General features: G+C 43.2%; 1 protein-coding gene across 3 annotated transcripts in view; it reads left to right on the forward strand.

The window, feature by feature from the left end:
• TEAD4 (TEA domain transcription factor 4) overlaps positions 1-12,252 on the forward strand; it is a 78,688-nt gene that overhangs the window by 22,551 nt on the left and 43,885 nt on the right. For all 3 annotated transcript variants that reach the window (XM_072328886.1, XM_072328894.1, XM_072328902.1), the window contains exon 2: positions 3,556-3,810. In XM_072328886.1, coding sequence (XP_072184987.1) covers positions 3,556-3,810 — 255 coding nt within the window. The remainder of the gene's footprint in view (positions 1-3,555; positions 3,811-12,252) is intronic.

Raw genomic sequence — 12,252 nt, forward strand, 5'->3', positions numbered from 1 at the left:
TCTTGCCTGTCAGCTTGTCTTCTGTGACTCGGGGGGATGGTCAGCTCCTGCACCTTTTAAATAACTTTGTTAAAGTATTCCCAGCCTTCCTGGGCTCCCACACCCTCCAAAACTACCTCCCAAGGGACCCTCTCCATGATCCTAGAGCGGTTAATCTGCCCTCTGTAAGTCCAACGTGGCAGTTCTGCTGACTCCCCTCTGTGGTTCAACAAGGATTGAGAAACCTAGAATCTTGTGATCACTATGTCCCAGACAGCCTCCAGCCTTTACATCCTCCACAAGACCTTCTCTGTTAACAAACAGCAGGTCCAGGAATGTGCTTCCCCTTGTTGGCTCCTTCACCAGCTGTGTCAGGAAGTTATCTCCCACACAATCTAGGAACCTCTGGGACTGTTCCTTATCTGCTGTATTATAAATCCAGCAGATGTCTGGGAAGTTGAAGTCCCCCACAAGAACAAGGGGTAGAGACCTTGAGACCTCACCCATCTTATAAAATGTCTTGTCCACCTCTTCATCCTGATAGCTGTATCGTCCTTCTCCTTCACTAAGATACAAAACTGTGAAATCCTACTAGCAAATCCCTTTCCTACAAGCACTGGCATGTTACATACAGGCTCTGTTCTAATGGCCCCAGTTATACTCCACCCCTTTATCAATGAACCTTTCCAACTCCCCTCCTAAGACCCCTCTCCACTGGTGGGATAAGCTACTCCTGTTGGTTGACAGCATGTCTGGCCCCATGCAAATAGAGCAGAGGTCAAAAAACCCCAAACCCTTCTGGGTACACCAGGCTTGGAGCCATGTATTAATCCATCAGCCCATTGTATTTAGTCCTTCATAATTTCCTGTAACTGGAAGGATAGAAGAGAACACAACTTGTGTTTCCAAACCCTTTACCTGTCACCCCAAGGCTCTGAAATCCTTTTTCATGGCCTTTAGGGAAGTTCTTCCTATATCATCTCTGCCTACGTGAAATAACAATAGTGGACAGTAATCTGAGGGCCAAACTAGGGAAGGAATTTTCTTCCTTATGTCTTTAACCCGGGCTCTTGGGAGGCGATAGACCTCCCTGTGTTGAGGGTCTGGTCTACATATTGGCCCTTCTGCTCCCTTCAGCAGAGAGTCACTAATGACAATGATGCATTGTTTTTTCTTTGCTGATGACGTTTTAATGCTAAATGAGGTCTGGTTAGACTTTGGTGACACTACCAACTGGTGAGAACCATCATCTCCACCATTGTCCAGTTGTCCCTGCAGAGCACTGTACCTGTTCCACAAGAGCAGCTGGGGAGGCAGGGGAATCTCTGAGCGGGCATGCCTGCACTGCCAAGCAGGGAACTTTTGCCACTGCCCCACACACCACAATTGTTCACCATTGCTGCTAGGGAGTGGAGAGAACAGGGGGCTCATGGCAGCAGGAGCATTATCTGCCTGCTGGTTCCCTTCTATCACCTGTTTGCAAAGTGGCAGGGTGATGTTCTTCATGTAGAGCCACAACTGGCTGTCAAGATCTCTGGGCTGAAAGGGTCTGGCACCACCAATCAATCTCACTCTCATATTTGTCAGTGATCAAGGTCTTTTTCCAGGGCCGATGGATGTATGGACAGTAGTAGGCTATATCAGTACCTCATATATTCCAAACATTCTAAGAGATAAGTCTTACAGCATCTTTTCTGAATTTCTGTGTGAACCATTTGTTGAAATGCTGCACCATGAAGTACAAAGTGTACAGTGTCTAGAAATTATTAAAATGCTCAGCATTCTCTTATAAATTTCCTGAGCATTTGAAATATAAAAATCTACTGCTGTCTAATGTCATTAAAAGATCACCAAGCCATCTGAGAGCTAGTGTTGTCAACTCTTTCTACAGCTTCACCTTTTGAAATGATAAAGTTCTCAAGATTTTAATACTTTTATTTAAAAACAAAATAAAACAAAAGTCAACTAGTCATTATTGTCTTTGAGAAGACTTTATGATCAATAAATTGAAAGAGGTAAGAAAACACTCTAAAAAGGAGTACATTGTGTAGCATATTTTTTATTTAATTTCAAGGAAGTTTCTGGAGACTTGAACCCTGACTTTTTGAACTTCTGAAGTTAAGCACATTGGTCTAATTTGTGGTTTATTCTAATAATAATTACATACATATATATTAAATCATCTAAAGCAAGGAATAACCACAATTTTCTAACTAGTTTTTGACATAGATCATGCTCAAATTTCTCCTCAGCCCTCTACATTATTGCTATGATGTTCCTCGGCTAGTCTGACTTGGTGCTTTCCTTACTCTTTGGTTCAGTCCAACTTTGATGATTCTGTTGCTCTTGATAAAAGAATTTTTGTGATTTTCTGTCTTTGTGGTTCAGACAATGAAACCATTAAAAAGTTAAACAACTTTGCAATTAAGGCAGGGGACTGAGCTTGTGTTCTTAGAATCCATTTGTCTTCTATATGATTGACTGGAGTCAATGTCAGTGCAGTGTCTGCATTGACTGAATTTGTGTTCTGGATAGAAGCAGCTCTGCTTAATGACTTCAGTCTTCATTGTAGGGTTTTATAAATAGACTATAGTTTTATAAAATGTATTGTAGTTCTCAAGAGTAGCTGCCTTCTTAGGTTCAATGCAATAACGGTTTCTGATCCTGCCTTTTGGCAGTCTTATACCTTAAAAATGGTTGGGAATGAAAGAACAGAGGAGCATACAGTACTGAAGGAACTTATCAAAGCTTGTTCTAAAGGTGAGCAACAGAAACACTGTAAGTAATTAGGACTCTTAAACTGAAGTCCAGTAGGTTATTTTTTTACTCTTGGTCCTTTGACTTCTGCCAGGATATAACTGCTGAGATCTGGGAGACGCTGCATTAAACTGCCTTGCTCCAGGAACTGCTTCTTAGAAATACAGCTCATCCTTGAGAAATGTCAGTGACTACTAACTTCAATACCACTGGATCCCACAACATCTAATTTATTAATCACTACTTCACTTTGTGTAGTCTTTCATATAGACTGAGTAACTGTATGTGTGCTTCAGTAAGCTAAATAACATTTTCAATGTTAATCACTGCAGAAGGAGATTAGGAGATAAAGGCACAGGCAAGAAGATTGTTTCTGAGGAGAATGGGGAAGTGACAGATAATTAGTGAACCAAATACCAAATATACCAGCAGATATTTGTGCGGTGGCGCACAGTGGTAGAAACACCGCTTGCAACGCTGGAGGCCCGGGTTCGAATCCCCCCTGTGGCGCAAGTGGTAGAAGTGCCGCTCTGCTACACAGAAGGCTCGAGTCCCAGGAGTTGGATTCGATGATCTCTAAGGTCCCTTCCAACTCGCACGATACTATGGTACTATGATATGATGATACTGGAGCAGGCTTTATAGAAGGATTTGTAGAAAGGGTTTCCATCTCCAACATAAGCATGACTGATTTACTGTTTAAGATAAACTTGAAGTAAAATCCTTCCTCACAGAGATGTTTTAGTTTATTTAGTGTCACCTCATTTTTCTAATAAGGAGAATTGTCAACTGACAGATGGGATATGTTTGTCATCACAGGTTCTGAGTCTGCCTCTCCACGTGGCACCTTGGAGCTTCTAGCTGGCACCATTACCTCCAACGAGTGGAACTCTCCTGCCTCCCCTGAGGGGAGCAACGATTCAGGGGGCAGTGAGGCCTTGGACAAACCAATTGACAATGATGCTGAGGGTGTATGGAGTCCAGACATTGAGCAGAGCTTCCAGGAAGCGCTAGCTATCTACCCACCATGTGGACGGCGGAAGATTATTTTATCAGATGAAGGCAAGATGTACGGTAAGGAGAAAGGACACATCACAGAATTTGTGACAGCTACCTTCTCTGCAAGCCACTTTTCCACATTCTGAATGCAGTCTTTCTTCTCAAGCTATCCCAGATTGATGTAGCTTGTCACTTCAAGTTGTATTTAGGAAAATCTATTAAGATTTTAATTAGTATGAGGTTCTATAGTCCTGTAAAAATTAGAAGGAATTTGCAGATCAGAATCCCCCCTCCTTTCCCCCCCAAAAACAAACAAACAAACAAACAAACAAACAAACAAACAGAAACTATAGATTGGATGCTTTTTTTCAGAGAAGAATCAGTAAGATAGGTTCCCAGAGCTGGGTATGCTGCTGAACTAAATTTTGGATAGGTATAACTGTTCCATGATGGGACTAAGTCTTTTGAGTTATCTCTTGCTGCTGTCTCCAAAATTCTTGCAGCTTGCAGCTGCAGCAGAAGTCCACTTCCTACGTGGTAGACATGATTTGGAATTCTTGACCCATTCCACAGTTAAAAATTCTTTCTTGATTATATCTGCAAACGGAGATCTGGGCTGGGACCTCTAGCTCAGAGTATTGGAAGGAGCCACCTGGTACTTCTGTGACTGCGTACTTCTGAGGCTGAGAATGCACCGTCTTTCAATAGAAATCCAACAATAAAACTGTTTTTTGATGCGCTAGCATGGATCTTATGGAAGAAAACCCTCCCCTAGCCCAGTCAGTGTTTTGTTTTGTTTTGTTTTCCACTTCTGAAACAGAATCTGTCTCTTTGAAGTCCCATTCATGGGAGGCCATGCCCTGCAGTTTCATATACAGCATTTAACAAGTCATTCTGCAGTTTGCTGTCCACCTGTCATTGTTCCCAGTTTGCTCTCACAGAGGGCATCAGTGGGGTCTTCTTTACACAGTCTTATCATTTTAATGGCTATATACATTATAATATTTGTAATTGTGCAATATATTTTGAGTAAGTCTAATCATCCTGAAGCTCCTTAAGTGTCAATATTCTGATGCAGATGTCAGTTTTTGATCTATGATGCCTCTAATACTGTTATGGATGTGCCATTGAACTGATCCAGCTAAAAATTTACACAGACAAAAAGGAAGAAAAAAAGAACACCAATTTGAATAGGCTTGCAGATTTGTTTCACTGCCCAGCTTGTGCCAGAATTTGGAGAAGGAATGGTGAAAGTGGGAATGAGAAGTTTAAGTGAGGATAGAACTGTTTCTTTCAGAAGAAATGCTTGCTTAAAATGTTGTTCGAAGTTAAATCATACTTGAGAAGTTTAAGTGAGGATAGGACTGTTTCTTTCAGAAGAAATGCTTGCTTAAAATGTTGTTCGAAGTTAAATCATACTTGACAGTCTACTTTGTGGTGCCTTATGGTAATGAAGCAGAAATAGAGACATGCTCCTTGCTGCTCTAAGTCTGCTAGTTTTCCTAATAGTTAGCTTTTAAAATTACCGGTGAAACAGTTGTGTTTTAAGACTGTCTTAATTTACTAATCAATCTATGCATAGTCTTTGAACTACAGATTTAGGGTTAATGTGTCAGAGCAGAGAGTGTAAGGTACTGGAAAATAAATGAGAAAGCAAAAGCAAAACTGAAGCAGAATGAACTGCAGAACTGTGAGAACTAGCTGGATTTTGATCTGACATTTTGTGGAAAGTCTCTGTTTAACTACACTTGAGAGCCTTAGAAAGTAATTAAGGTTATTTACCTTGCAGGGTAAAAAGTCTAGTCTTGGCTCTGGGAGAAGAAATGTACCAGATTTTCTCCAAGCCCTTTTCCACTGATTCAAACAGGACAGTGTCCCTGCTTGCCTTCAGTGCACCTGTTCCCACCACAGACAGTGAACTCCTGACAAAATCCTAGGCCTCCTTTGCTTACTAGTCTCTAGGATCCATGCCAAGGAAGTGGGGCCCTGTCTGGGATCTGTAGAAAGATATGACCAGACAGGGAGAATAAATATAGATCCTGATTACATCTTTACTGTTTATGAGTCAGGTCACAGAACAGGATATGCTGTATGTGGAGCAGGTCCTGCCTCCAAGGGAAGGTTGTTAGCTGTTCCATGGCTGATTTGCACGCAATTCATTGAAACAGAGGGGAAAAAATGTTACACAGAACCATATGTGCACCTTTTCCTTGACAAATGGGAACTATAGAATGATAGAGTAATAGAATATCTTGAGTTGAAGGGGAACTATAAAAATCACTGAATCCAACTGCTTGCTCCACACAGCCAAACCTTTTCATTGTTTCCCAGTAAGGAGTGGCTTATGTGATACTAATCTTGCGTGATGTTTCATTTCCCAGACTCTCTACTGTGTGCAATTCACATAGTTCTCACCTGTTGAGAGGCAACCTGCTATCATATGAAAATCAGTAGCTTTTACCAGTAAACATTTCAAACAAGTTAATATGCATCAAACCATTATGCAAAACTTGCACTTCTCAGTTTCAATCCATTTAAAATTACACCAAAATATGAGTTTCAGCCTGTACACAGGCCTTGTGCTCATGTTTCCTACCCTCTTCAGTGTTCATGTTCTTACAGCTCTTCAGCTGACAGCCTTTAGTGCTGTGTAGAGTGTATGGAGTAGACATCATTCCTACTTTTTCTGCAAGTCAGTGAAACTCTTGATGCTTTTGTTTTTTCTTTTCTCTTTCATCATCTTTTACCTCTTAGATATGTTATACTAATATAGGCAGCACACTGATTGAATAAACATATACTGGAGCAGTGCTCATAATGGAAGCCTTTGCTGTCTTTTCCAGTAGTCTAACACTTGAGAGGCATAGAAAGCTGTCTTGTCTGATATGAGATCCTAATGAGATCCTATCTTTCTCCTAACTATTGTAATGATATTGGTATCAGTAAACCCAGGACACCATTAACTTACCAATTTTGTGCTTTCTGGTACTATTAAGTTCCTGCAGGATAATTCTCATAGCACTGTTACCTACTAGTAACTAGTGTTACCTACCATCCTGCTTGTAAGCTTCCTTTACATACTGAAAGGCTGCAATGAAGTCTCCTTGGAGCCACTATGTCAAGGGCTTTGCACATGTCCAGGTAGATGACATCAGTTGCCCTTCCTTTGTCCACTGATGCTGTCACTTTATCATAAAGGACAGATTGGTGATGCACGATCTGCCCTTGGTGAAACCATACTGGCTGTCTTAGATCATCTCCTTGTCTTGCATAAGCCCTAACATCTCCTACAGAAAGATCTGTTCCATGATCTTCTCAGGCACAGAGGGTGAGGTTCACTGGCCTGTATTTGTCTGGGTCTCCCTTTTTCCAGTCACCTTGCCTGACAGCCACAATTTTTCAAATATGATGGAGAGCGTCTTGACAACCACATCAGCCAGCTCCCTCAGGACCTTGGGATACATATTGTGTGGCCCCATAGACTTGTACACATTCAGCCTCATGAGTGGTGTCAGACTTGCTCTGCCCTTACACTGGGAGAGATTTTGCTCCCCGAACCTCTACTTAGAATTTTAGGAATGAAAGAGGCATGGGAAGCCTAACTGGCAGTGATGACTGAGGTAAAGATCTCATCAAGTACCTCAGCCTTCTCCATGTCAGAAGAGGTCAGCTCTCCCTTTTCATTTATCTCCTTTGCCAGACTCTTCTGCCCAATGAATCTAAAGAATCTCTTCTTGTTATTTTTCTCATCCCTTGCCTGCCAAGTTTAATTTTGTCTGTGCCTTAGCTTTCCCTATCCTGTTACTGCACGTCTGGACAGCACTTCGGTATTCCTCCCAGGCCACTCATCCCTGCTTCTGCTGCTTATACTTTTTCTTTTTTTTTTTTTTCCCCTCAGTCTGACCTGCAGGTCCTTGTTTAACCATGCTGGTTTCTTGCCTCATCTGCCTGTTATCTTATTCTGGGTACAGGGGTTCCTGTAGTATTTGTACCAGATCATAGAATCATAGAATTACCCACGTTGGAAAAGACCTTGAAGATCATCAAGTCCAACCGCAGCCTAACCAGTAGCCTATCTCTGAAAACAAACAAACAAACAAAAAACCTCTGCTAAATCATATCCGTGAGTACCACAACCAAACGGCTCTTAAACACATCCAGGGATGGCGATTCAGCCACCTCCCTGGGGAGCCCATTCCAGTACCTAACCACCCTTTCTGTAAAGAAGTTCTTCCTAATATTCAACTTGAATTTGCCCTGGCGCAACTTGAGGCCATTTCCCCTCGTCATGTCACGTCACTAGTGAGAAGAGACCTGCCCCACTCTGACTGTAAGAACCTTTCAGGTACTGGAAGAGAGCAATAAGGTCTCCCCTCAGCCTCCTCTTCCTCAGACTAAACAGCCCCAGCTTCCTTAGCCTCTCCTCATAGGGCTGATTCTCCAAGCCCTTAACGAGCCTCGTTGCCCTTCTCTGGACCTGCTCCAGTACCTCCATATCCTTCTTGTGCTGAGGTGCCCAAAACTGGACACAGTACTCGAGGTGAGGCCTCACCAATGCTGAGTACAGGGGCAGGATGACTTCCTCAGTCCTGCTCACCACACCATTCTTGATACAAGCCAGGATACTATTGGCCCTCTTGGCCACCTGGGCACACTGCTGGCTCATATTCAGCCGACTGTCCATCTGCACACCAAGGTCCCTTTCCGTCTGGGAGCTTTCCAGCCACACTTCCCCAAGCCTGTAGGGTTGCCTGGGGTTGTTGTGACCAAAATGCAGGACCTGACACTTGGCCCTATTGAAACTCATTCCGTTAACCTTGGCCCATTGATCAAGTCTGTCTAGGTCCCTCTGTAGTGCCCTTCTCCCCTCAGGCAGATCAACACTCCCTCCCAGCTTGGTGTCGTCTGCGAACTTACTGAGGGTGCACTCAATCCCCTCATCCAGATCATCAATGAAGATGTTAAACAGAAGTGGCCCAAGCACCGAGCCCTGGGGGAACACCACTTGTGACCGGCCGCCAACTGGATTCCACTCCATTGACCACAACTCTCTGGGCCCAGCCATCCAATCAGTTCTTCACCCAGCAGAGCGTGTGCCCATCCAAACCACGGGCATCCAGCTTCTCTACCAGAATGTTATGGGGGACAGTGTCAAAGGCCTTACTGAAGTCCAGGTAGACCATGTCGACAGCCTTTCCTTCATCTACTTAGCGGGTCACCTTGTCATAGAATGAAATCAGGTTAGTCAGGCAAGATCTACCATTCATAAACCCATTCTGACTAGGCCTGATCCCTTGGCTGACCTTTAATTGGTCCATGATGATACCTGAGATTATCCTTCCATAACCTTCCTGGGCACTGAGGTGAGACTGATGGGCCTGTAGCTGCCAGGATCGTCTTTCCGGCCCTTTTTGAAGACGGGTGTCACATTCGCCAGCCTCCAATCCACCGGGACATCCCCAGTCAGCCAAGACTGCTGAAAAATTATGGACGACCACATCAGCCAACTCCCTCAACACTCTAGGGTGCAACCCATCCGGCCCCATGGACTTATAAACATCCAGCTTTTGAAGTAGGTCCAGAACCATCTCATTGCAGATCACGCAGGGCTTGTTTTGTTCCCCCTTCCCATCTACCAGTGTAGGGGGCTGCATTCCCAGGGAGTTACAAGCATAACTATTGAAGACCGAGGCAAAGAAGGTATTAAGTACCTCAGCCTTGTCCTGATCCTCAGTGACCAAGTTGCCCTCAGAATCCAACAAGGGATGGAGATTTTCCCTAGCCTTCCTCTTGCCGTTGATGTGTTTATAAAAACATTTACTATTCTCCTTAACCTTAGAAGCCAAGCTCAGTTCTAGCTGCGCCTTGGCCTTCCTAATTTTCTCCCTGCACAGCCTCACTACAAACCTGTAATCCTCATAAGTAGCTTGCCCATTCTTCCAGAGACCGTAAACTCTCTTTTTGTTCTTTAGATCAAGCCAAAGGTCTCTGGTCAGCCAGCCCGGCCTCCTCGCCCATCGGCTCATCTTTCGTGATTTTGGGACAGTCATCTCCTGCGCCTTTAGGACAATTTCCTTAAAGTATTCCCAGCCTTCCTGGGCTCCCACACTCTCCAAAGTTACCCCCCAGGGGACCCTATCAACCATAGTCCTAAGGAGGTTGAAGTCCACCCTCTGGAAGTCCAAGATGGCAGTTCTGCTGACTCCCCTCTGCAGTTCGACAAGGATCGATAAATCTAGCATTTCATGATCACTTTGTCCCAGACGGCCTCCAACTTTTACATCCCCCACCATCTCTGTTAACAAACAGCAGGTCCAGAATTTTGTTTCCCCTCGTCGGCTCCTTCACCAACTGTGTCAGGAAGTTATCTCCCACACACTCTAGGAACCTCCGAGACTGTTCCCTGTCTGCTGTATTGTAATCCCAGCAGATGTCTGGGAAGTTGAAATCCCCCACCAGTACGAGGGGGAGTGACCTCGAGACCTCCCCCAATTGCCCATAAAGCATCCCATACACCTCATCATCCTGGGTAGGTGGCCTGTAGCAAACTCCCACAATAACATCGATATTGTTGGCCTTGGCTTTTATTCTGATCCATAAGCTTTCAACCCTGTCATCACCGTTATTGATTTCCACGCATTCATTATCTTTTTTAACATAGAGAGCTACACCACCGCCTTTCCTAACTAGCCTATTTTTTTAAAAAAGTTGGTAGCCCTCAATCACTGCACTCCATGAGTGGGAGTCATTCCACCACGTTTCAGTGACAGCAACTATATCAAAACTTTCTGAACAAACAATGGCCTCCAGCTCCTCTTGTTTATTACCCATGCTGCATGCATTAGCATAAAGGCATCTGAGCTTGGCCTCCTTGCGATCAGCAGCAGCCCTAATAGCCTTGTCACTACTATTAGGCGTTTCCACAGCCACCAGCTTAACACCAGCCCTCATGTTTTTCCTACAAGGGGGCGAGTCACCCTCCTCCTTCACCAAGGGCCAAGACTTTGGGGGCTTAGAAGCACACCCCTCTCCTGCAAACACAGGGATGTTGCATGTAGTTTCCATTTTGGTGGCCCCAGCTACTGCCCCACCCCCCTTCATAACTAGTTTAAAGCCCTCTGGATGAACCTACCCAATTCATCACAGAGTTCAGAGTGGGAATTGGTATTTTGTGATATCTTCATTACTATTTGAAGAAATGGGAGGGAAAGCCTTGGTAGCTTTGTGTGATGTGCATAGAGATGCTTAAGAGACAGAATCTCCCATCAGTAGTTGGGATGGAGAAATGAAGATTAACTAGCAAAGTTAGATTTAGTTTAACAAAGCATCACTGAAATCTTGATAGATGAGGAGGTAGAGCATGTGACAACTGCTAGAGTTACTAGTTTAGCTATACAACGTCCCCTTCCAGTAAGGAAAAATCTGGCTTTGAGCACATTTTTGTAACATGCACTAGAATTGGTGATTATTTGTTATAATGATGTTCCAAAGGAGGCAGTAGTTCAGCACATGGTTTATGAACAGCTAATTCTGCATTGGGCAGTGTGGGGCAGACAGCTAGGGGCACTCACCTCTCATGCTAGTGTCCATCTGTTTGTTAGTTAAAGCCCTGACATGGCTGACAGAAAATATTTTAGGATGTCCAAAACTCAGAGGCTGACTAACAGGAGAAACATAATTAACCACTTTAATAGTTAAAACCTGGAGCAGGCGTTAATTTGGTATTATCGTATCTTCAGAGTGACCTTCAAAGGTCATTCTGAAGCTGAAAACTGCCTGGTTTTCCACCCCTGTTCTGAAGTGTCTAGGTAAATCTGTAGAATATTGTGTTTAGTTCAGAGGAATATTACCAGAAACATTTACTACCTGTTCTAGTTCATAAACACTTCTTCTTGAGTGGAGGAGTATTACAGCTATTACAAATAGAAAAGCCTTCAATATTTTTGATGCTTTCAAGATCACTTGAAAGTGGAGCACACTGAGGATATACGCAGTCAGTGCTGAACTGGTTGGCCCAGGTAACTGCAAAATTTAGTTTTGAGCTGTGATGTCCCTCAAAGAGCTACTTCTGCAGTTTCAGTCTTTTGTGACCTAATGAACAATAGAACAGCCCTTTATCCCACAGTTTTGATAACAAAATGGAATCTCCCATTCTAAACACAAGAAGGCAGACCAAACTTAGATTTGTGAACTAACAGACAGAATGTAGACTTCTATTTTTTATCTGTGGATAGGTGTGGTGTTTCTGGTGTTGCTTAATAACAAGTTTTAGTTTCACTCGGTCAGTTTTCTACTTTATGTGTGGTTTTAGTTCTTTATTGTTAATTAGGTGAACCTGATTTCTGGATGCTTTTGCAGCGGATCCATCTCTTTTCTAAGATGAGTTCAAGGTTAAATATTAAATTTTATGTCAATTTAGCTAGTGTTTTTTTTTTTTTTTTTTTTTTTTTTTTTTTTTTTTTTTTTTTTTTTCCGTGTGAACAAAAAAAGAATATTTTTCTGTAAGTTCCAAGCATT

This window comes from Excalfactoria chinensis, chromosome 1 (assembly GCF_039878825.1).
Source record: "Excalfactoria chinensis isolate bCotChi1 chromosome 1, bCotChi1.hap2, whole genome shotgun sequence".
Classification (NCBI taxonomy): Eukaryota; Metazoa; Chordata; class Aves; order Galliformes; family Phasianidae; genus Excalfactoria; species Excalfactoria chinensis.